The sequence below is a fragment of the Panthera leo genome, chromosome C2, assembly GCF_018350215.1.
Source record: "Panthera leo isolate Ple1 chromosome C2, P.leo_Ple1_pat1.1, whole genome shotgun sequence".
Taxonomy (NCBI): domain Eukaryota; kingdom Metazoa; phylum Chordata; class Mammalia; order Carnivora; family Felidae; genus Panthera; species Panthera leo.
Genome location: NC_056687.1, coordinates 107,128,534 through 107,150,149, shown reverse-complemented (window position 1 = coordinate 107,150,149; position 21,616 = coordinate 107,128,534). Strand labels below are relative to the sequence as shown.

Genomic DNA, 21,616 nt, shown 5'->3' with positions numbered 1-21,616 from the left:
TGCCTTGCTGCAGGGTTATTATGAAAATAATAGAAAAACTGATAATGTATCTAAAAGTACTTCCTAAACTAATATTTGAAATAAAAGTTGTCTTTAAGTTTTTCCATGTTGTTACCAGTGGATTAAATCAAAAAGAAGCAAACACGTGAAAATAACATATGAATAAGCTAACATAAAGCTTCCCTTATATTGCGGAGAAGTCATTCTCAGAGGCCAGCCCAGGGATGTTCCTCTCTGTGCAGGCCTTATTTGACTTCACAGCAACATCTGCTGGTGGAGTCAAGCAGGTGCAAACTCTGGAGTGCAACTGAGCCCAGATTTAGTTAACAATTCAGAAGAGGGCCTTTTCTGTTTCAAGAGGTGTCTCTATTTCTTGATCCACATTTGGGTTGGCTTTTTTGAACATCATTTTTAATATTTCCCTATGTGTATTCATATTTGGTTGGAATATTCTTAATAAGATTGCTTCATAGCCTGTTTCCTAGAAATTGGATTAATAAATTCTTTCTCAACAACCTGTAATATGGTGAACTTAAAACTTTGTTCTTTAAGAATAATTGTATCATAAATTTTTAATGGCTAAGTATCTCCCCAGGGATTATAAAACTCCACAAATGAATCTGGTTCTGCCTTTAATATTTTAATAGGGGCCTGGTACATGGCAGATGCTCAATTAGGGATGACAATGACAATGATGTTGATTATGATAATGACGATGAGAAGAATCACTATAACCATCGATGAACTACGTGCCCAGCATTGTGCAAAGTATAGCTGCTTTATCTACTTAAGCCTCACCTCACCCTATGTGATACATATTATTACTGCCATAATAAATGAAAGGTTAATTTTCTATCTCTATTTTCTGAGACAGCTCACCAATCAGTGGTTTGAATTTTGTCTCACATAGAGAAAGAAATGAGGTGAATTTATCATAATTAACTAGACAGTCTTTTCTAGACTATTGCCAGTAAGTCAGAAAGGAATTTGGACTCTTGCTGAGACAATATAACATTTTCTTTCCAAAGACTTTCTACTTAAGTTTCAAATCATTTGAGGTCATCTTGTGATTTGTGCCAGAGGGCCATGTAAAAGGCGTACTAATGGAGAGGCATATTTCCTTATTATAACCATTGATTCAGAAATGCAGAGGAAGAGACATCACTACTTTTAGTTTTGATAGTAGTGATGTGCATTGCATCACAGAGTTCCAAAGTTTGGAAAGGATTTTCCTACAAGCCCTTAAATGATCCCTTACAGTTGGAGATACTCTTCCACGATATTGTCAGCTTCCTGGGTAAAAGATGTGCTAAATTATGCTGTACTAAGCATTGGTTGTGCTTTTATATGCCAGTACTTGACAGGTTTTACAAAGCATCTAAATGGCAAAGAACAAGTTTGGAGAATTATTCAAGAGTCATCGAGAAATGACTCTCCCACTCTGAAAAAGTTATGATGTCACAAAATATTAAATTACTTCTGATATTATTTTTTAAATATTTATTTATTTTGAGAGAGAGAGTGCCAGCAGAAGAGAGGGGCAGAGAGAGAGAGAGGGAGAGAGAACCACAAGCAGGCTCCTTGCTCAGCACGGAGCCCAATGTGGGGTTGGAGCCCAGTGTGGAGCTCGATCCCATGACTGAGATCATGACTTAAGCTAAAATCAAGAGTTGGATGCCTAACTGACTGAGCCACCCAGGATCCCCACTTCTGATATTATTTAAGCAGAAAACAAACTTGTTACCTAAATGACATCCTTGTCTTATTTTTTAAGTCAAGGGAAGTATTTAATATTTTCCCATTAAGTATGATTTTAGTTGTTGTAGATATTCTTTGTTAGACAAAGGGTGTTCCTTTCTATTGCTAGAGGTTTTTTTTTTTTTTTTGTCATGAACAGACTTTGCATTTTACAAAAGAAAAGGATATACATATGTATATATAATATTCTCTTGTATACATATACAATATCCCCTTAATCAATTTAAGAAAGGTCTCCAAAATTCCTACTTCGCAAAATTTTTTTTTTCATGCATGGGTACCGAACTTTATGAGATGGTCTTACTGATCACATGACTTTTTGGCTCTTTAGTCTTTAACTGTGGAGAATTACATTTTGAATATTAAGACATTCTTGCATTCCTAGGATAAACTCAACTGAATCATTATGAGTTTTAGAATAACAATAGTTCTTCCCTCACAAGATATTGGGACAATTACATGAGTTAAAAGGCCAGAAAATGGTACACATTAAGCACTCAGCAAATGTTAATGTTATTTTCCATAAGCATTGCTGGAGTCATTTTTATTTGTGATTCGTGATTTGTGCATCTATGTTCATAATTAAGATGGGTGTGTATTTTCCTTTCTTGTGTTTTCCTTTCTGGTTTTTGTATCACATATATACCAGCTCACAGAATTAGTTGGAGAATGTTTTTTAATTATCTGAAAAAGCTTAGTTAAGACTGTATTATTACTTGCATATTTTTTCTAATTGTACAACTGTAAAACTAAATGGAACAGGGTTTTTTAATTTATTTTTATTTTCTTGGGGGGTTGATTTAAAAATACTGATTTGTCTTATTTTTTATAGAGATATTCAGGTTTTCTAGCACCTTACCTCTCAAGTATGAACCAAGGCAATACTGTTCATACCTTTTCTTTTTTAAGTTTATTTATTTATTTTGAGAGAACTAGAGAGAATGCCCATGGGGGCAGAAGGGGGAGAGGGAGGCAGGGAGAGAGGGAGAGGGAGAGGAGAAGGAGAAGGAGAAGGAGAGGGAGAGGGAGAGGGAGAGGGAGAGGGAGAGAGAATCCCAAGTAGGCTCTGCACTGTCAGCACAGAGACTGACATGGGGCTTGAACTCACAAACTGTGAGATCATGACCTGAGCTGAAATCTAGAGTCCAATGCTTAACTGACTGATCCACCCAGACACCCTGATACTGCTCATGCCTTTATTTTTTTTTCTCCAAATGGAAGAATTTTTCACAATTTCCTTCTCATTGGAAGAATTCAGAGAATATAAAACAGACAAATGGAGTCTAAGCAATTTAAATTAAATGAATTTATATTTACATTGAATGTAAAAGTCAACGTTACTTATATATAATTATTAATAATGAAAAGTAGTAAAAATTGGCTTGGAAATATTGAAATATTGGCCTTCAGGGATAAATACACAAGCTCTTTGACAGTCTCTCATGATTGACTTGTAATTATAAAGGAGGCATTTGGTTTGGAATTAAGGACAAACATGTATAAAACAATTGAAAAATATTATCAGTGGAGTAATATCAACTAAGTATAAGAAGTAGTCACCACTGGTATACCACCAGTCTTGCCTGGCCCTATCTGGTCTACTTTTTCCTTACTATTTTAAAATGAAGGTAGAATGGTTCCGTTCATAAAATTTACACATGCCAAGAACCCGAGAAGAACTACAGATACACTGAGATGAAAGAATCATTATCCAATAAGGTCTTGTTATGCCAAAGCAATGGGGTAATTCTCTAAAAAAGGAAGTATAAGAGGATAAAACTAAGTATATAAGGCTGTTTGTTGGTACCCAGTATTCATTTTAACCATTGCTGGCAATAACCCTGGATTTGGGGAGCAGTGATCTGCATCCCATCCATGTAGTTCTGCTGTAGTTGACCCCCTTTCCTGCCTTGAGGGGGTTCATTACCCAAGCCCGGCCAACTGAAAGACTGTGCTCCCAGGAACAAGCATGGATTGGTACAGAAATAGGCATATGGCCCATGTTAGGTCAAACAGAGACAATGAGACTGGGTATGGAGATTTTTTGCTTAATTGGTATTCTTGATGATGTAAACTGGAAGCTGCAGAACCCATAACATGGATCATGAAAATGAAACCAATCCAGGGGCACCTGGGTGGCTCAGTCAGTTAAGTATCTGACTCTTGATTTCCAGCTTAGGTCAGGATCTTACTGTCATGAGATTGAACCCAGCACTGGGTGTGGAGTCTGCTTAAGATTATCTTTCTCCCTCCACCCTTCTCCCAAATCTCTCTCTCTCAAAAAACAACAACAACAACAACAACAAAAAAAAAAAACAAAAACAAAAACAAAAAACAAGTAGAGAGAAGAAAGAAAGTGAAACTAATCCAAAGGAAGCAGAGTTGAGTAATGACTTTTGGTACCACCACTGAGCCTTGAATCAAGTCATATGGGAAGTCTGATGTATTTATGTATTTTTCAGTCATGTGTTCTGATAAGTTCTTCCTCCTTCTCCTCCCCTCCTTTGTCTTTTCTTCCTCTTCTCCATTATTACTATCCTCCTGCTCATCACCAAGCTATTCATACCTGGTGTTTCTATCACTTAAAGTACTACTAATTGGTAAAATGGGATAGTAATAGGATTTTTGTTATGGAATTCTTGTGAGGATTAAACAATATAATCCATATAAAGTGCTTAATACATTATTTGGCATAAAGAGAGCATGAAATAAATTTTAGCCATTGTAGTTATAATTGTCATAATCATTATTGTTATTACTGAGTAGATAACAACATCTGTAGACATTGAAAAGTGGGAGAGTGCAGATTAGGATAATATAAATCAAGGAAGAAGATCTAAAGGGAAGAAAACTATAGGTAAGGAAAACAGAAATCCCAATGATGTCTCCTAGGGCTGATTGTAGGGTATATATGACAAAGATATGCAGAACAGAAACTTAGAGACAGCAAGATCCTCTCTACCCTGCAGCTTTAAGTTTGATGGGCTCATGTGAATGGCTGTGGAGTTATACAGACACATTAGTCTTAAAAATCTAAACCCTGAAATATGTAGCCCCAACTTCTTATAGGTCAAATTATCATGTCTTTTATGGTAATTTTTATAGTGTCACATCGAATAAACCAAATCATTTGTTTATTTCAAATGCTTGCAATGAATTCAAAAAGTGTATTTGTGTTTCAAAAGAGTTCTTTGTTATTAAAAGTGAATTTCAAAAAAAGAAAAAAAAAAACAAAAAAAGAAAAAAAAACATGAGCTAAGCTCTTGGCAGCTGCAAAGAAACAATTCATTTTTTTTTTTCAATAAATCTGTTACTTGCAAGTCAACTACCATGGTTTTAAAACGTGTGGTGTGTAGAAGCATTTTTTAATATCATATAAAATCTCTTTCAAATATGTAGTCAAGGTGGTGAAAAAGGCATAACTGCTTTTCTGGACTTTTAGAAACTTTAGCATCATGATTAAAAGTTAAATTAGCAATTCAATCCTGTAGCCAAAGAAAAGGAGAAATTAATGATACTGCCTAGTTGTATCAATGACAAATCTTTAGAGGTAAACACAGGTAAAGTGATGAATCTCCCCTGTCATGGCTGGGCTTCAGACATATCTGGGCATCTGTCAGACCACTGAGGTGGCTGGTCAGATGTCGAGGGTTGGTGCGATGAACTCTTCTTAGGAATGTCTGGTACAATGAAAAAAGCCTTTGTCCTTGGTGGGCCATAGTCATTTTGAAAACTTTTTGATTAATTTCTTGCTAGCTTGATTCTTGGCTGGATAGTTGAGCCCAGGCATGAGAGAGAAAGTTTTTAGAACAGAAGGATACATTTTACTGCAAACTTGGGAACAGTTTGGTACTGGGAGCTAAGCAACCCCGCTTTGGGGCCTCTTTATCAAAGTGTAACACCAAGGAGAGAGACAGGTGTTCTTCCCCATCCTGCCATAGGCTGCCACATGAAATTAGTGAAGTGGGGGTTGGCTCCTGAAGCTTCAGGGGGAGCGGCACAAAGGAACAGAGGCTGCCATCCTTGACAAGGCAGTATGCAGTGAAATCAGTTCCTGGAACCTCCGTGGTAGCAGCCACAGAGTTTGCTGGGCTCGGGGTAGTAGAAGTGGGCACCACCATAGCATGCTGGGCCAGGAAGCATAGGGAGAGTAACAACGTGGGCTTATGAATTGGTCTGGATACCTCAGAAAGGGAGCATTTGTGGAGCATGGAGACTCTAAGAAACACTTGGTCTGAGTGGACTTTACAGAGGGTTGATGCTCAACCTGAGTGCTTGGGGTATGTGGCAGTAGAATGTGGGGCAAGATATACTCATAGACCTTTGGTTATTATTAATGAGAATTGGGGGAATTGGGTGCATATCAGATAATACCATATATTGTCTCTGATCCCAAATCAAAGATACCAAAAAACCATGGTTTCTGACAGATCTGAAACCAAAGGAAAAAACTTAAGAAAAGAGAATAATTTGACTGGACTAACTTGATCTCTTTCATTCAAATATGAAACAATTAACAGAGATGTCCTGATTTGATTTCTTTATGGCAGTATTTCACACAATTACACATCAGTCCCAAGTCATGTTCACAATTGAAGAAGTCTTCACATGTTCTCTGGTATATTTTACCTAACATCCCTTGCTTTTGGAAACCAAAGACAGGAGAGGTTGTCCATCTGCCACTGAGAACAGTGGGACATGTTCCACTCAGTGCAGACAAGTAGGTTCTCCACAACTGGTAGCTGGACAAGGTGACCAGAAGCATGGAAAACACCATTCCCCAAACTGAGAAATGTCGAGTTAGAAGAGAGAGAGCTTACAACTCCTCTATGAGTCAAAATAATTCATCTGCCCAGTGAAGAGACACAGACTCAACCAGCCCAAGAAATCTCACCCCCGTTCACCAACCAGCTAGTGGCAAAGCAGAGAATCTAACGTACCTCTCAATACTCTAGGTCTCCCTTCCACAATCCATTACTGCTTCATGAAAATATTTTCAAATCACTCCTAGAAAAACATGCCCACACTCAGCCTTTGCACCATACCTTGGAGTATGCTCTTTACTATAACGTCTGTGTGATCAGCCAGAAGATCTGCCTTGGTGATTGCAGCCAGGGACAGGTAGTTGGACATATTCCTGCACAGTTCCTTGTTGCCTCTGTGGAGGAATTTCACTGCTATGGGGATGGCTAACGCCATCACAGGGGGCCGGTTGTAATTCTGAGGAAACATAAGAAAGTAACAAATAATAAGTGGCTCATTATTCATTCATTTATTCATTCATCCAAAAAAATATTTATTGAGCTAATCTCCAGAGTGCAGCTGTGAAAACACAGACCCCACCCTGTTTTCATTGTATTTGGGCCTCTGGGAATTCTTGTCCTTATTAGGGAGACTTGGAGGCAAACAGGCAGCTAACACCGTACGCTGATGGGGGCACTGATAGGTAAAGTTCAGAATGCTGAGGGAACAAAGGAGGACCACCTAACCCAGTCTTGGATGGTGCCAAGAAAGACTTTCTGGAGGGAGTGGTGTCAGAGCTGGACCTGGTGGATGAACAGGAGATGGCTGGGTGATGGCAAGGAAAGGAATGAACAGAGGAAAAGCACCTGTGGAGGCACAGAGGTGAGGGAGAACATGTACCTTTGGAAATTGTGAATAGCTCACTGTGGTGGGAGTGTGGGCCATGTGGGAAGGTTGGGTTAGGGAGGTGAGCACAGGAACTGGAAGAGTAAAAGGGACATGATTAGGAAAGGTCTGGCATTCCACGCCAAGGAGTTTGAAATTGATCAAGAGTCACTGATGACAAAAATAACTCATCAGATTTATACTTGAGAAAACAACCCAAGGAATGTTGAACAAGTCACTTTTTGACTTTATCTTAAAAACTAAAGTTTCAGCCAGTGAGATTCAGAAGAAAAAAAGTGAACGAACATGAGACTAAAAATGAAAGAAATTCTGGGTCCTAAAACAATTCTCTTTTTCATATACTTTGTGATTGACCATCAATGTCCTTATACATTAAATAGTGCTATCTGCATTTAATTGCCTATGAGGGAATAATAGTTAAAACATACAAAGCATTTTCTTAAAAGTAGACAGTTTGTCTTCATTACCATTAGCTATTCTGATCATCAACCCCATCCTTTAGCCTAATTATAAGGCAAATGTTGCACACTGCACACACTACATTTGACTTCATATTATTATATTAGAAATAAAAGGTTTTTTTTTTTTTTTTTTAAGTCTATTCATGTGAAAAGTGCTTATATCTTGCCACTTGTGGATTACTCCCTCTAATATGTCCCACAATTCTGGGTTTATGGTAGGTGTTCAACAAACATCTGAGAAATTGAATAACTAATGAAGAATATATAAACCTACTGTGATAGTTGTCATCAGAAACTTAATGTGACAGGAAGGAAGGCATGGAGGTAGGGGGCCCTTTTGCTCCCATCTGTCTTGCTCATGTTGCTGTTAGCAATGGCTGAGTATAGGCTCAAACCTCCAATGCCATCTATTTTTAGGACTAGTTGATTGGGCAGCTGAGTTGTTACACACTCCTTAACAGATTCCTATTTCCATGGCCAAGGCCACATGCTACTTCTTTCTAATGAGGGCATTTGCCCTCTTGGCTTCAAAGGTTGTCAAATGACTCAGACATTGACCAATCAGAGAATCACATCTCCTTAGTCCAAATAGTTGGTTCAATAATGGGCAAATTACCCAATTACAATTAAGGAGTCATTAAAAGGGCTCTGTGCAAGAGATTCTCTCTTCTAATGAATCAAAAGTGCCGAGAATGGAAGACCAAGAGTAGCTGCTGCCAGGTTTGACCTCAGTAGGAGAGAATCTGTCTGTGATTCAAGGCAGCATGGATCTGAGAGACAAACTGAGGGAAAAAAATGTCCTGGTGACATCATTTGGGCCCCATGCATTAGGCTGCGCCTGAGGCCAATACTAGCCCCAAATATTTCTGAGACAATTATCTCTTTAGTACTTAAGCTTTTTCCCCTCCCAGTCCCTAGAAACAAGAAATAGACTTATAAATCCTTAATTCATTCCTGCAGTTGCACCCGTTTTCCAGATTGAAGAGTCAATCTGACTCCTGAGCAGAGAAAGTAAGTATTCAAAACCCTAACAGATATCCCCACAGTTAAGTCAGCCATGTTGAAAGCTCTGACTTTACCCCTTTTTGACAAATCATGTGCTTCTATAGAAGTTCCACTCACTAGGTTTCTGTCCTATCCTTCTTAGAGTTCCTAACACGTCTATTAGTACCATGGCTTGCAGCCAGACTTCTCTGATAGCAGGCTTTGACTTTATCTAGAGTATTTCCTCTCCTGGTGAATTTAATTGGGCCTGATTGGACTGGGCCATTACTGATGTGATGAGCTGTGAGGTCTCCCTGGGAGGCTGGCTGCAACCTGCCTTTCAGCTTTAGAAGTCTGGATGTGTGTTTAGTCAGGCCAGACAGAATTGTTTGGATCCACTGATGCTAACTCACACCAAAGGATTTCTAAAAGCCCAGTGCATAATCCAGCATGCCAGTTTACTCATCTACAGTGAGGGTCTTTCCTGGGTCAGACTCTTTCACATTATCAGGATATCAGGAACCAGATTACTAACCAGAATGTTCACAGATAGGCACAAAATCAGATAAAAGCAAAGAGAGATCCTGAGGGTTATGTCATCCAGGCCATGATGAAACCTGACTAAAATAACAGTCCTTCTCTATAACCAAATCCCCATCTCTGGTGACTAACTGGAACTTTCCTGTCCATCAGAGTCAGTCTCCACCCCTCCCCCCAATACACACACACACACACACACACACACACACAGTACTGAGTAATTGTACCATAACAATGACCCCCCCACTGAACATCCTCTTTGTGTTGATGTACTCTTCAGAGTATGTAATTTAGGAAGTGGTCGTGTTAGGGAGGCTGACTGATTTGTCCATCTTCTCCATTATAATCTTATTCTATCACTGTTCCCCTGAGGTTACATTCAAGTTACCTCAATCACAGTATTTGGTATTTTCCAAAACATTGTCTCACCTGTACAATGTTTGGGGTTGCCCCCACAGACAGCCAGTCTTTCCATTATGTGTAGATTTTTGCTAGTTTAGCTTTTAGATGACACATCTTTGTCCCTGTCATGGTTGATCAAACCCCCAGTTTTGAGAGTGGAATGCAATCACACAGTTTTTCTCAGAGCTTTCCAACAAAAAACTTCATGTCCAGGTTTACTTTACCTACTCTGAATCTTCAGCCAAGAACAACTTGCAGCTAGAAAAGTACACGTCTTCCATTAGAGGAATATGTCTTCAAGCACATTTACCTGTAACTTACTTAGAAAGCACAGATGGTCGCATTTGGAAGTACAACTTGTGTTCCCCACTAATCATGAACACAGATGGTACAAGATCAATGAAAATCAGTATTCGCAGCAACTGAGGTTTTTAAACCCTGGAGTGAGCCAATATTTGCCAGCAACCATGAAAGAACAGGCTGTCTTAACCAATTCGATCAAATTCTTCTTAAAACAATTCTAAATGTTCTAGAGAAAAGTAGTGGGCAGCTATTAAAGTCTTTGAAGTGTGGTTATAGGTGAAATGTATAAATGTTTTTACAGGTAAATAATGTCATTATTAAAAGAAAACAAAACTTTGGGGTGCTTGGGTGGCTCAGTCAGTTAAGTGTCCGACTTCAGCTCAGGTCATGATCTCACGGTTCATGAGTTTGAGCCCTGCATTGGGCTCTGAGCTGACAGCGCATATCCTGGAGGCTGCTTCGGATTATGTGTCTCCCTTTCGCTCTGCCCCTCCCCTGCTCATGCGTGCTCTCTCTCTCTCTCTCTCAAAAATAAATAAACATTTAAAAAAATTTAAAAAAAACTTTAACATACTCAACTTTTTTGTTTTCCTCCCAATATGTCATCCACAAATTTTTCAAATGACAGGAGAAGTAAAACATTAAGCAAAGAGCACATTGTTTGTAGGAACAAGGAATTCCTACCAAAGGCTCTCAATCTCTAAATACTGTCTAGACCATTGCTAGTGTGTCCAGAAGCCATGGACAATGCTGACAGAAACAGGATGTCAGTGAGAGCCTGGGAGGTCAAGATGAGGCTAGAAAGACACCAGGTCCCATGGGCCCTAACAGGTACCATACAACCTCCTTCTAATGGCTGGGCTTCACTTACAAGTGAAGCAAAAGGAGTTGCTAATGCAGTAGATCTCAGGCACATGAATTTATTTTATCTTTGGTAGTATTTAGATCACAGAAATGCCAATGGTACACACACAGAGAAAGCCCTATGGTCACTGTACAAATAAACCACTTTAACAGCAACTGTTAATGCTGGGGCTTATGATGGACCTTGCCCTTCAGTGTAGATGTGAGATGTTGGTATGCATATCATCTTACACACAATTCAGTGCTCAGTACTCAGAGAACAAATTCAGTGAAGTACAGGGTAGATATAAAGACTTGCTCAGGGGGACAGTTATTTTTAGCTGTAGAAGCAAAACAAAAGGTCTTTGTTCTATGGATGCCAAGAATTGTATTTCTTAACTAGATTAGCACCAATTTGAGCTATTGGCGGCGGAGGTTTTCCTTTTGAAAACATGCACTTTGGGAACATGTCCCAGAGTTTTAAAATTGAAAAGAATAAAGCTAAGTAAAAGAGATATCTATCTGAGATGATAGCAACTAAAAAGCTCTTTGGCTCTTGGGCTTTGAATTCAACCGAAAGCCATAAAAGAGTAATCTCAGGAAATATTAAGTGTCATTTATTAAAATCACTGTTTTATGGTTTTTCATCCTGCATCATCGATCAGAAAATCAAGCGAATTTTGGATTTATATCTAAAATGCTTGGTTCTTAGCAGCATGGCTATATATAAAATCTAAATGGAACATACACCTATATTTTCCCAGTGTATTTTCAGATGGGTAATAAAGGATTGGGTCTCAGTAACCTGGGAGATTATATCCCAGTCTCCTCCCTTTTTTTTTTTTTTTTTCTGTCACTGTCTTGTGTGGCATTAACTGATGAATAAGTACTGAGACCCATTCTGGAGAAAAGCATAGAGCAGTCACATCTCCTGATCTATTCAGTACTTCATTCATTCATTCATTCATTCACTCATTCAATAAATACCATTTTGAGCACTTACTATATGCTTACCATTCACAATTCTAGATGCTGGGATTACATCAATAAAACAGAGCTTCTATTTTGGGGAGGGGGAGACAAGCAATGAACAATGACTAAAATAAATAATTAAATGAATAGCTTGTTAGACAGTGTTGAGTGTTATTTTACAGTTTTCTACAGATAATGCTAATGCCAACCAGAATTAATACTCATGTAGCATTTCCTGTGTTCCAAATATTTTATGTCTATTGTTTAACGACTATCTAATTCTTACAACAAACTCATAAGGCAGCTACAGCATTTTACAGATGAGGAAATTAAGGCACAGAAAGATAAAATTGCCCAAGATCACACTGCAAGTAAATGGTAGAGCTGGGGTTGCCTACTAAATAAACTTCTAGATCAAGACAACCAATTCTGCCTCTAAGAGTTGCAATGGAATTGCTCTCAAAAATGTCTAAGTCACTTTGCTGGCAATGCCAGCCAGGGAGAGGCTTTGAATCATCATATAGCATTAACTGAAGAGGAAATAAGAATACTGAAGTGTGGAATCAAGGTGAATGGACAGTTGGCTCATCTTAAAAAAAAAAAAAGAAAGAAAGGAAAGAAAAAAAAGACCTTCTGATTTCGAACAGTGAATTTCAGGATTTTTTCTATTCCTCCCTCCTGCCCCCCAGACAACCCCCTGCAGCTATCTCCTTCTTTATACAGTCATCAATAGTGTGAGCATACATGGAGGAAGAGATAAAATGCTGAGCTTACTTGGCAACAGCCCCATAAGCAGTTTGGTTGGGGAAGATACTGCTGTAACTGGTAAAACCAGGTATTGGCTCTCAACCTCATAACGGTTGGCCTGTCAATTCAAGCTAGAACGTCATTCCAGCACATCAGCTATGTCAATAATTACAGCTTTCTTGAGGTACATTTTCATTTTCTTCATCAGTCTCAAGGATCGAATTTATCCTAGAAAGCATCGTGCCTTATAGGGGGTACCCTCCCTTTCAGTATTTTTCTAGAGGCAAAGAAATAGGCATTGGCCAGCTCCACATAGCATCCTAGTCAGAGGAAGCTGTGGTTTGACATAGGTTCTTCTGGACGGTGGCTGGACCACAAATAGAGATTGCTTTTATAATAAAAGATGGTTCTCATTTGCAGCACATATTGTTATGCCCATTTTACAGATAGCAGAACAGAGGCTTAGAGAGAGAAAATAACTTTCCAAACTCTCATTTATATAAGACCAAGAGTATTTGACTCTAAGGCCCTCAAGGTCCAAAGCTCTTTCCTATTTTACCTCTCAGCATCTTCTACAGGAGTCAGAATTTCAGACCAGGAGGTGAGCTGAGAAATCAGTTGGTTCATCCTTTGTTTTATAAATGACAGGTTATAAGACTTGTTTAAAGACATGGGGTAGGTTGGCAAAAGCATTTCACCAAAGGCAAATGCAGTCACACACATGGACTGATTTTGTATTGAGGAATGTACAGAAGAAGAATAATGGAATTTAAAAAATTGTTTTAAGGTAAATGTATCAAGTTCATAAATTTAGGGGCCAAAAAGAGAAAGAATTAAATATATAATTACTAATTAAAAGTGGAATAGGAATGAGTCACCTGAAGTAGGTTTGGAGTATAGGTTAAAAAAGGGATTTGGAGGAAAAAAAGACAGAAGGTTTCTGTGTATGTGAACATATTTAGCTTGAAATTACAGTGAAATGGCCAGAAAAAAATTGAGTAAAATGGCCAAGGATGTGGGAAGAACTGGTAGGTCTTGCCTGATAGTGTGATTCTGGGATTGCTTATCTGGGGAGGTGGATGGTGGAGAAGGGCTCACTCTTTGTTGTTTTGTTGGTTTTTTGGGGGGGTTTTGTGCAAGCTCAGAATGCTAAGTGGTTGGCTTTAAAGTTGGTCTACTGTTTTATTTTACTGAAAAAACAGAACAGAATATGAGTCATCTGGATTTCTCCATGGTTCCCACAAGAACCTAAATTACGTGTGGTACAAAGTCGTATTTTCAATATTTACCACAGGCCAAAAATGTCCTTGAAATTTGATCAAAGCAAAATGGCAAAGCTGCAACCACAGCCTTGCCTTTGGTTCCTGGGGTTGGCTTTCTGGAACCACATCCACTGAAATCACTGAACTTTGCCAAAAAGCAAGTTGGTCTTCAGGGCTCCCTGCCTTCCATTTTAATCCCTTCGTCCTCCTCTGAGGGCACACAGTGAACAGCCTGTGCCCACACTCACCCTGCAGGCTGGAGTTGCCCATCTCTGTGACCCTTGTCCCTCTCGACCAAGAGGCTGATCCCTTAGCTCTGTTCTCTGTCCCTTTCCATAATAGTGCTTGTGCTCAGGGCCCTGCTCTCAACAGTCTTACGGAGTCATCTCCTTGGAGTCACTGATCAGCATTAAGTTGAACATTCTTATTTGCTCCACACCTCCAACCCCTTTTTAAATAGGGGACATAATGCCTTTCCCAGGATGAAACATCCCTTTATGTTTAAATTTGGGGCATTTTGGAGGGCAGCCTGCTTATAAATCTTCGACCTTGATCTCATTTCACAAACCTGGACTTTTGCACAAGCTTGGAACGTTTTGTCTGCTTGAGACGTGCTCTTGCTCTGCCTTTCTTACCTGGTGAAAATTCTGGTAGGTACTCACAACCCTTTCCAAATGTGGTCTCCATCCAGAAAGGCTTCCTGACTCTCTAGAACTGTGCTGACACAGGAGCCACGCCCCCCCGTGAGGCTACTGATCACCTGAAATGTGACTGCCCCAAAGTAATATGTGCTAAAGCACACACCAGATTTATAAGGCCTTGTATACAAATAAGTTAAATATATCATTGATTTTTATATTGATTATGTGCTGAAATAATATTTGGATATATTGGGTTAAGGAAAAATATTATCAAATAAATTTCATCGGTTTCTTTTCTTTTTCATGCGGCTACTAGAATGTTTGAAATTATATATACGGCCTATGTTTGTAGCTTACATTCCATTTCTATTGGATAGTGCCACTCTAGAGTCCAGACCAATGGTTTTGAAAAGACAGTGGGAGCTAGAGAGTATGGATGATTTCTGAATTTCTGTCTGAATGTCTGTGGAATGGCACTTTGGACTAAAACAAACTGTTTCTGATGAATGTCGATAACGTATTTAAGATAATCAGTGAAGAACAGTCTTTGTTGCTATATCCAAGCAGTATTCATCTTTCATTAATTTTGCTGAAATCCCCATTCCCTCCCCTCCCATCCCTAGCCCTGGGGATAAAGGAACAACAGGGTGATAGTGTGTGTGGGCTTTTGTTCAGTTGAACAGTGTCTGGACTAGACAGACAAAATGGAATATGTTCCAGTTAAGTACAGACAACTGTGAAGAGGAGGAGGGAGGGAAGAGGGAGGAGTAGGAGAAGGAGGAGGGGGGGGGATGAGAAGAAGAAAGGAAGCTAATATTACCTGCTACACACAGTGCTAAACACTTCCACATAACCAGAATTTCCTGAACTATGCTCAGAAACCATAGTTCTGAGAGATATTCATAGATGTCGTATTGAGGGTAGGGAGGGGAAAAGAAGTTCGTAAGCAATTCAGATTGAAGAACACTGTACTGAACAAAATTAACCAGGTTTCTTAATTGCGGGACTTTTCAGAGCCTTTAATATGCTATGAAACATTATGACAGCCCAAAAGGGAAAAATTGAATTCAGTGTTTCCAAACTTATTTGGCCACAGAATTCTCTTTCAAGAAATACCTATCAACATCACCAACATTTACTGGTTGGTAAAATTTGTCATAGACAATGTCAATTTCATCTGCATTTTATAGGTAGGAAACTGTGGCTTAGGAAGTTAAATGACTTCCCTACTATTTCAATCTTACATAATTGTTCTGTGCTTAAGCCAAAATTATAAATTCATATTTTCACCAGAGGAAGGAATGTTTTTTAAGTAGGCTCCATAGCCAACATGGGCCTTGAACTCATGGCCCTGAGATCAAGAGTCACATGCTCTACCTACTGAGCCAGCCAGGCGCAGTTAGAATAGGCAAACATTATTATCGTGGAAAATTCACAACACATGTAGAAGCACACTTAAAAATGATTTAGTCACTTCTTTCCACATATTCCAAGCTCATTGCCCCAAGTTCAGACTCCACCCCCTCTCTGTTCTTAGATGAAAGAGGTCTTTTTTTTCCCTGAATTTTCCAGAACTGGTTATTTAAATCTTGGCATATACTAATGTTAGGTTTTTATATGCACATGTCTTATCTATCTAAATAGATTGGAGCTTGCTGTGGTATTACTTTGAATTCCCCACAGTGTGTCTTGAGACCGTAGAAGCTGTCTAGAACCTTGTTGGGCTCAGCAATAATGGTTTGTGGTATCTTTTTACGGTATCTAAAGGCTAGGGAAACGTTAGCTCTTGGTTCAGAGACACCACGTGTTCACCTCCGTTGCAAAGCCAGTATCAAATAGCGTGATGTTTAGCACTGACATACCTGTAAAATGCAACTCATGATATCAGAAGCAATTTTTGCATGCGGAGTGTCTTCGTCTTTCCCAGAGGGTCTCAGGTTGTGTTCCAAGCAGGAGTCCCAGAGCCCCACAAGGGCCTTGGCATGCTTTTCAATGGACTCTGTCTCTCTGATGGCTGTTGTGATTCGCGTGATACAGATTTCAACCACTGCCTGGTCATTGTTATTGGTTTGGTAATCCTAGTTGAAAGAAAACCTTCATATTAAATAACGCTCTGGAAAGTTATCTTTCAAAGGACCGATAAAATGCCAACTTACTCATTTAGCAAGTGGGTGTGCCATACTGTGTGCTAAGGGGTGAGGTTGTAAAGCTCCAATACAAGGAGGGCCTTCTTCCTTGGGGATGAGAATCTTGTGGAGGAGGTGATAGGCAAATGAGGTAAAATGGAGCAGGTTCCTGCTCTCACAGATACATAGCCAGGGAGCAGGGAGAGTTCAAAGCAGCTTGATTATTCACTTGCCATGCGGGTTTAATCTTCAGGCTGTCTCAGTTTCTTTCTTTTCTTTCCTTTTTTTTTTTTTTAATGTTTATTTTTGAGAGAAACAGAGACAGTGTGAGTGGGGGAGGGGCAGAGGGAGGCAGAGAGAATCCCAAGCAGGCTTCACGGCTCAGCGCAGAGCCCAACGTGGGGGTCAAACTCACAAAATGGTGAGATCATGACCTGAGACAAAACCAAGAGTCTGTCGCTTAACCAACTGAGCCACCCAGGCACCCCAGGCTGTTTCAGTTCCTAGGCCCATTACAGGTCAGGGTTGACATTTTTACTCTGACATTTCAGTAATTTTTGTGAAATGTTTCAAATCACCCTCCAATTTCCCCACATAAACTTTATTTCTCTTTCTCTACACAGCAGAACACATCAATTCAGCTCTCCATCTTTGGTTCAAATAACTACCAAATCCATGTTAGCTTACCCCGAAAAAATTTCCCTTCATTCAACTATTTAATTCTCCCTCAAATATCTAATCATCTTTATTGAGAGGTAATATGACCCTCCAAAACATCTAAATGTGAAAAATAGGCCCATCACTTTAATTTGGAAAATTGGTCTGCCACTGGCTGGTGGACTGACAAAAATGAAAACATAATCGAGCAGTGAAGCAATTTGATCCTTACACCCTCGTGAGCTGTTAGAGATGGGAAGTGATGGGGCTTTTCTGTCCACTGCAAGCTGCAGCTGGAACAATCTGGTTTTGCTATTGTATCTAAAGCCACAGCAAACATCTTATGCATGAAGCCCTCTCCATACTTAGATTATTTATGGCTTAGATCCTCCAGAAGTGGAATTTCTGACATAAAACACAGGAGAATGTCTAGGGCTCATGATACTTACTGCCAAACTATTTTCCGAGAGGGTCTTACGGTGTATATTCCCATCAGCTAGGTGAAAGCATGCTTTCTCCATCACGCCTTTGCCAGAACAGGGTATTTTTAATCTTTGCTAATTTGATCAGTGGAAAACAGTTATCTCACTGCTGTTTACTTGGAATTTCCTTGATCAGAGGTGAGGTTGAGTATTTTCACATGTTTATTGGTCATTTGTATATATTCCTTTGGGAATTGCCCATTGTATCCTATGTCAGTTTTTCCTTAGATGACTTCAATTTGGTGATCCTCCTTTGAGATCTTTTTCTACCAAGGATATTAAGTCAACATTTGACATATAGGTTGTGAATACGTCTCTGTTTTTCATTATTTTTAATTTCTTTGCTCCTATCTATTGACATGGTAAGTTTTTTAAGTGGACAAAACTGTCAAACTTCTGGGATTTCAATGTTTTTCCTTTTCTAAATTGGAAATTTGAGGGTTTTTTTTCCTTTTCTTTTCTAAAAGTAATATATGGGCCTAGTTCAAAAAAACAAAAGGTATAAAGGAAGGTTTACAGTGAAAAGTTAATCTCCCTCTCACCCTGGTTTCCTGCCCTGGGGAAAACAACGCTCACAGGGTCTCCTGTGTTTGGCAAAGGCACTCCAGGCACATGAAAATATCCACCTACACTTACTCCTTTCTTACTTGTTATTTCTTTAATGGCTCTGTTTTTTAACTTCAAACTTTCCTTACTCAAAGGTTTAATAAAAATTCTCCTGAATTTTTTCTAGATTAAAAAACAAAAACTTGGGGTGCCTTGGTGGCTCAGTCAGTTAAGCGTCCAACTTTGGCTCAGGTCACCATCTCACTGTTCGTGAGTTCAAGCCCTGCATCAGGTTCTGCATGGTGGTGTGGAGCCTGCTTGGGATTCTCTCTCTCTGCCCCTTCCCCACTTGTTCTCTCTCTCTGTCTCTGTCTCTGTCTCTCTCTCTCTCCCTCAAAATAAATAAACTTAAAAAAATAAAAATAAAATAAACCATTTAACATTTTGGGTTTTAGAAATTAATTTGCTAACCAATCAGTTAGCTCTTAAATCTATTTATAGAAGATGTACATTTTACAATAAATAGCTAATTTAATGTTCCCATCACCATGTATTGAATAATTCTATTCCTAGTAATTGTTTTATATACATCAGTTTCTATTTCAGAGTTGTATTTTGTTTGTACGATTTTTTAATTCTTTTACAATATTAATTTTGCCATTTCCTCCATACAAACTCCACAAAATTTTAAAGATATGTCCTAGTGTATTTTATGTCTCTGTTGTGGCTGTTAACAAAATCTATATTATTTCATCCTCAGAACTTTTAATTAGTTATTGATGAATAAGTCAACCTACACTTTTTTTTTTGTATTTATTTTGTACGTAGCTGTTTAGCTCAATTCATCTTAATTATGATACTTTTTTTCAGATCATTCTCTTGGGTTTTCCAGAAACATCTCTGTATTGGATCTATACCTTTTGTATATCCCATAGCTTATTGTGTTGACTAGTAGTTCCTAAGCTATTTCACACAAAAGTAATAAAAGCAAGAATGCATGTTTAGTTTGTGGTTTTAGTTCATGATTTTTGATTTAAAATGTTATGGTCAAAAGCAAGAAAATACTGTAAATATTTTAAAAGCATATAGGATGTATCACTTTCTTCCTATTTTCAAAGTTTATGCATTTGTTTTAATTTTTTTAACTGTCTTATAAGCATCTATGGAGATAAATAAGCACTTTTTCTTAGTCAACTTATGTATGTGTTATGTTAACATATAGTATGAAACGTCCATATATTAATCCATCCCCACATTCCTAGAATGAACACCACTTGGTTGGTGGACTGTTTTAGTATATTTTCTACATTCCTCCTTTGTTGGTGACTGTATTCTTTATTTTAATGCAACAGAATAATTACTTATGCCAGAACAGAATGCTGCTATGCAATAAACACGTTCTTATGAAGCCAAGTCACAGAGAAAACACAGGATGTAAATGAGCAAAAAATGATTCTAGCTTTTCCAAAAATCTCTGTGGCTGCATGGAAAGCCAAAATCATTCTCAGGGTGAAAAATAACAGAGAATACTCTTGGGCTAAAATCACTATTTTTGGTCACAATTGCCCTTGTAAGTAGCAGTTACTTTTAACGGCATTATCTTCAAATATCAAGCAGCATCATAGGCAATAAAGAGTATTTTATGTAATAAAGAGAATATATACATAAGGGTAGATAGAACAGGGAACCAATGTCATAGATGCAAGGAAGTCTATATTCCAAATGACATCAGCCAAGCCTTTGTCATGGCCACCCCAGTGTGATCCAATAGGTGAACAAATGGAATAATCTTGGTGCCAAGAATAAAAGCTATGCATTACCCAACAGCATCAACTCCCATTCACCAACGTGCTCTTGCTATTGCCATTACCTAAATATGGAATTTGTTAGCAACGGAGATTAATGCTGAGCCCCAGAATGGCACCATCCCTCAAGGACACCAATCAATCATTTGGTGCAAGTTATTTACGTAAGTCATTTTCCACCTCGGAAAGAACATCAGTTATATTGAGTGGAATTTACACATAATCCAGGTTTGAGTTTGACTTTCCTGTCCATAGGGCCTAAGCCTGAACCTCTATTTGAAGGATCACAGAGTATTTGGTGTGTTGAAACAAGATCCTACTTAACTTGCATCAGGTTAGAGAATCACTTTATAGCAAAGGAGATAGAACAATGGGCACCTGATCATGGATTCATTAGTCCTATCACATATGATAACCTTTCTTTCCCCTGCCCTGAAACTCCTGGACTAATAGATCAATGGAACAGGTCTTCAAAGGAGCAACTTAGCCTAATATCTTATGAGGTTGAGGAACTATCTTCTAAGAGGCAACATACATACTAAAACAGTGACTATTACACGGTGTTGAATTCCCTATGGGTAGAATACATGAGCCTGAGAACTCAGTCACTTCAAGCTCTTGGGTCAAGAGATCAGCAAAAGAAGAAAAGAGTGACCACCCTGATAAGGGTAATTGACCATATCATTAGGAGGAGGTGGGGCTGCTGTTCTGTAACGGGGGGCATCTCGAGGTACTCCCCTGCCTAATTTTGGTGGTAAATGGACATGGGGGTCATCACACTTTGAGACAGGGATGGAGACCAGGGACGCAGATCCCTCAGGAAAAAGCATAGGAGTCACCCAACTAGAAAGCAACTTAAATCAGCAGAGGTGCTAGCTGAAGGCATAGGGAATAGAATAGGTGGTAGAGGAGGGAAACTGTATTAGCTTTCTTGTTGCTGCTATAACTTATCATCACATGCCTAGTGGCTCAAGAATTTGTGTTGATAGCTGTATTTGCCTACAGTTCCAGAGGTCAAAAGCTGAAAATTAGTCTCACTGGGCAAAAGTCAATGTGTCAGCAAAGCTGGTTTCTCTGCAGGCTGTGAGAAGAGAATCCATTTCTGCATCATTTCTGCATAGATTCTAGAGGTTCTCTGTATTCCTTGACTCATGTCCTCCATGAGGACCCTCCATCATTCCATGACCCTCCATCTTCAAAGTGTATCACTCCAACCTCTGCTTCCATCAGGCCACCTCCTTCTTCAAAGAAGGCCTTTGACCTTCTCACTCCCTTGTAATTATATTGGGCCCACCCAGATAATACAGCATAATCTCCCCATCTCAAGATCTTTAACTATATTATATCTGAAAAATCCCTTTTTCTATGTAAGATAAAATTCACAGGCGGACATCTTTTGGGGGCCATTATTCAGCCCACCACAGAGATGATCAGTACC

The 21,616-nt window shown here is 39.0% G+C and overlaps 1 protein-coding gene and 1 long non-coding RNA gene across 9 annotated transcripts in view; one reads left to right on the top strand and one right to left on the bottom strand.

Annotated features, from left to right (window-relative positions):
* Positions 1 to 21,616, bottom strand: part of VEPH1 (ventricular zone expressed PH domain containing 1) — a 242,511-nt gene that overhangs the window by 204,886 nt on the left and 16,009 nt on the right. For all 5 annotated transcript variants that reach the window (XM_042955580.1, XM_042955578.1, XM_042955577.1 and 2 more), the window contains exons 2-3: positions 16,425 to 16,640; positions 6,804 to 6,978 (exon numbers count right to left, since the gene is read on the bottom strand). In XM_042955580.1, the coding sequence (XP_042811514.1) occupies positions 6,804 to 6,978; positions 16,425 to 16,640 (391 nt within the window). The remainder of the gene's footprint in view (positions 1 to 6,803; positions 6,979 to 16,424; positions 16,641 to 21,616) is intronic.
* The window catches only part of LOC122229969, a 50,848-nt gene continuing 49,382 nt past the window's right edge, over positions 20,151 to 21,616 (top strand). For all 4 annotated transcript variants that reach the window (XR_006207220.1, XR_006207218.1, XR_006207221.1 and 1 more), the window contains exon 1: positions 20,151 to 20,342. This is a non-coding gene — a long non-coding RNA (uncharacterized LOC122229969). The remainder of the gene's footprint in view (positions 20,343 to 21,616) is intronic.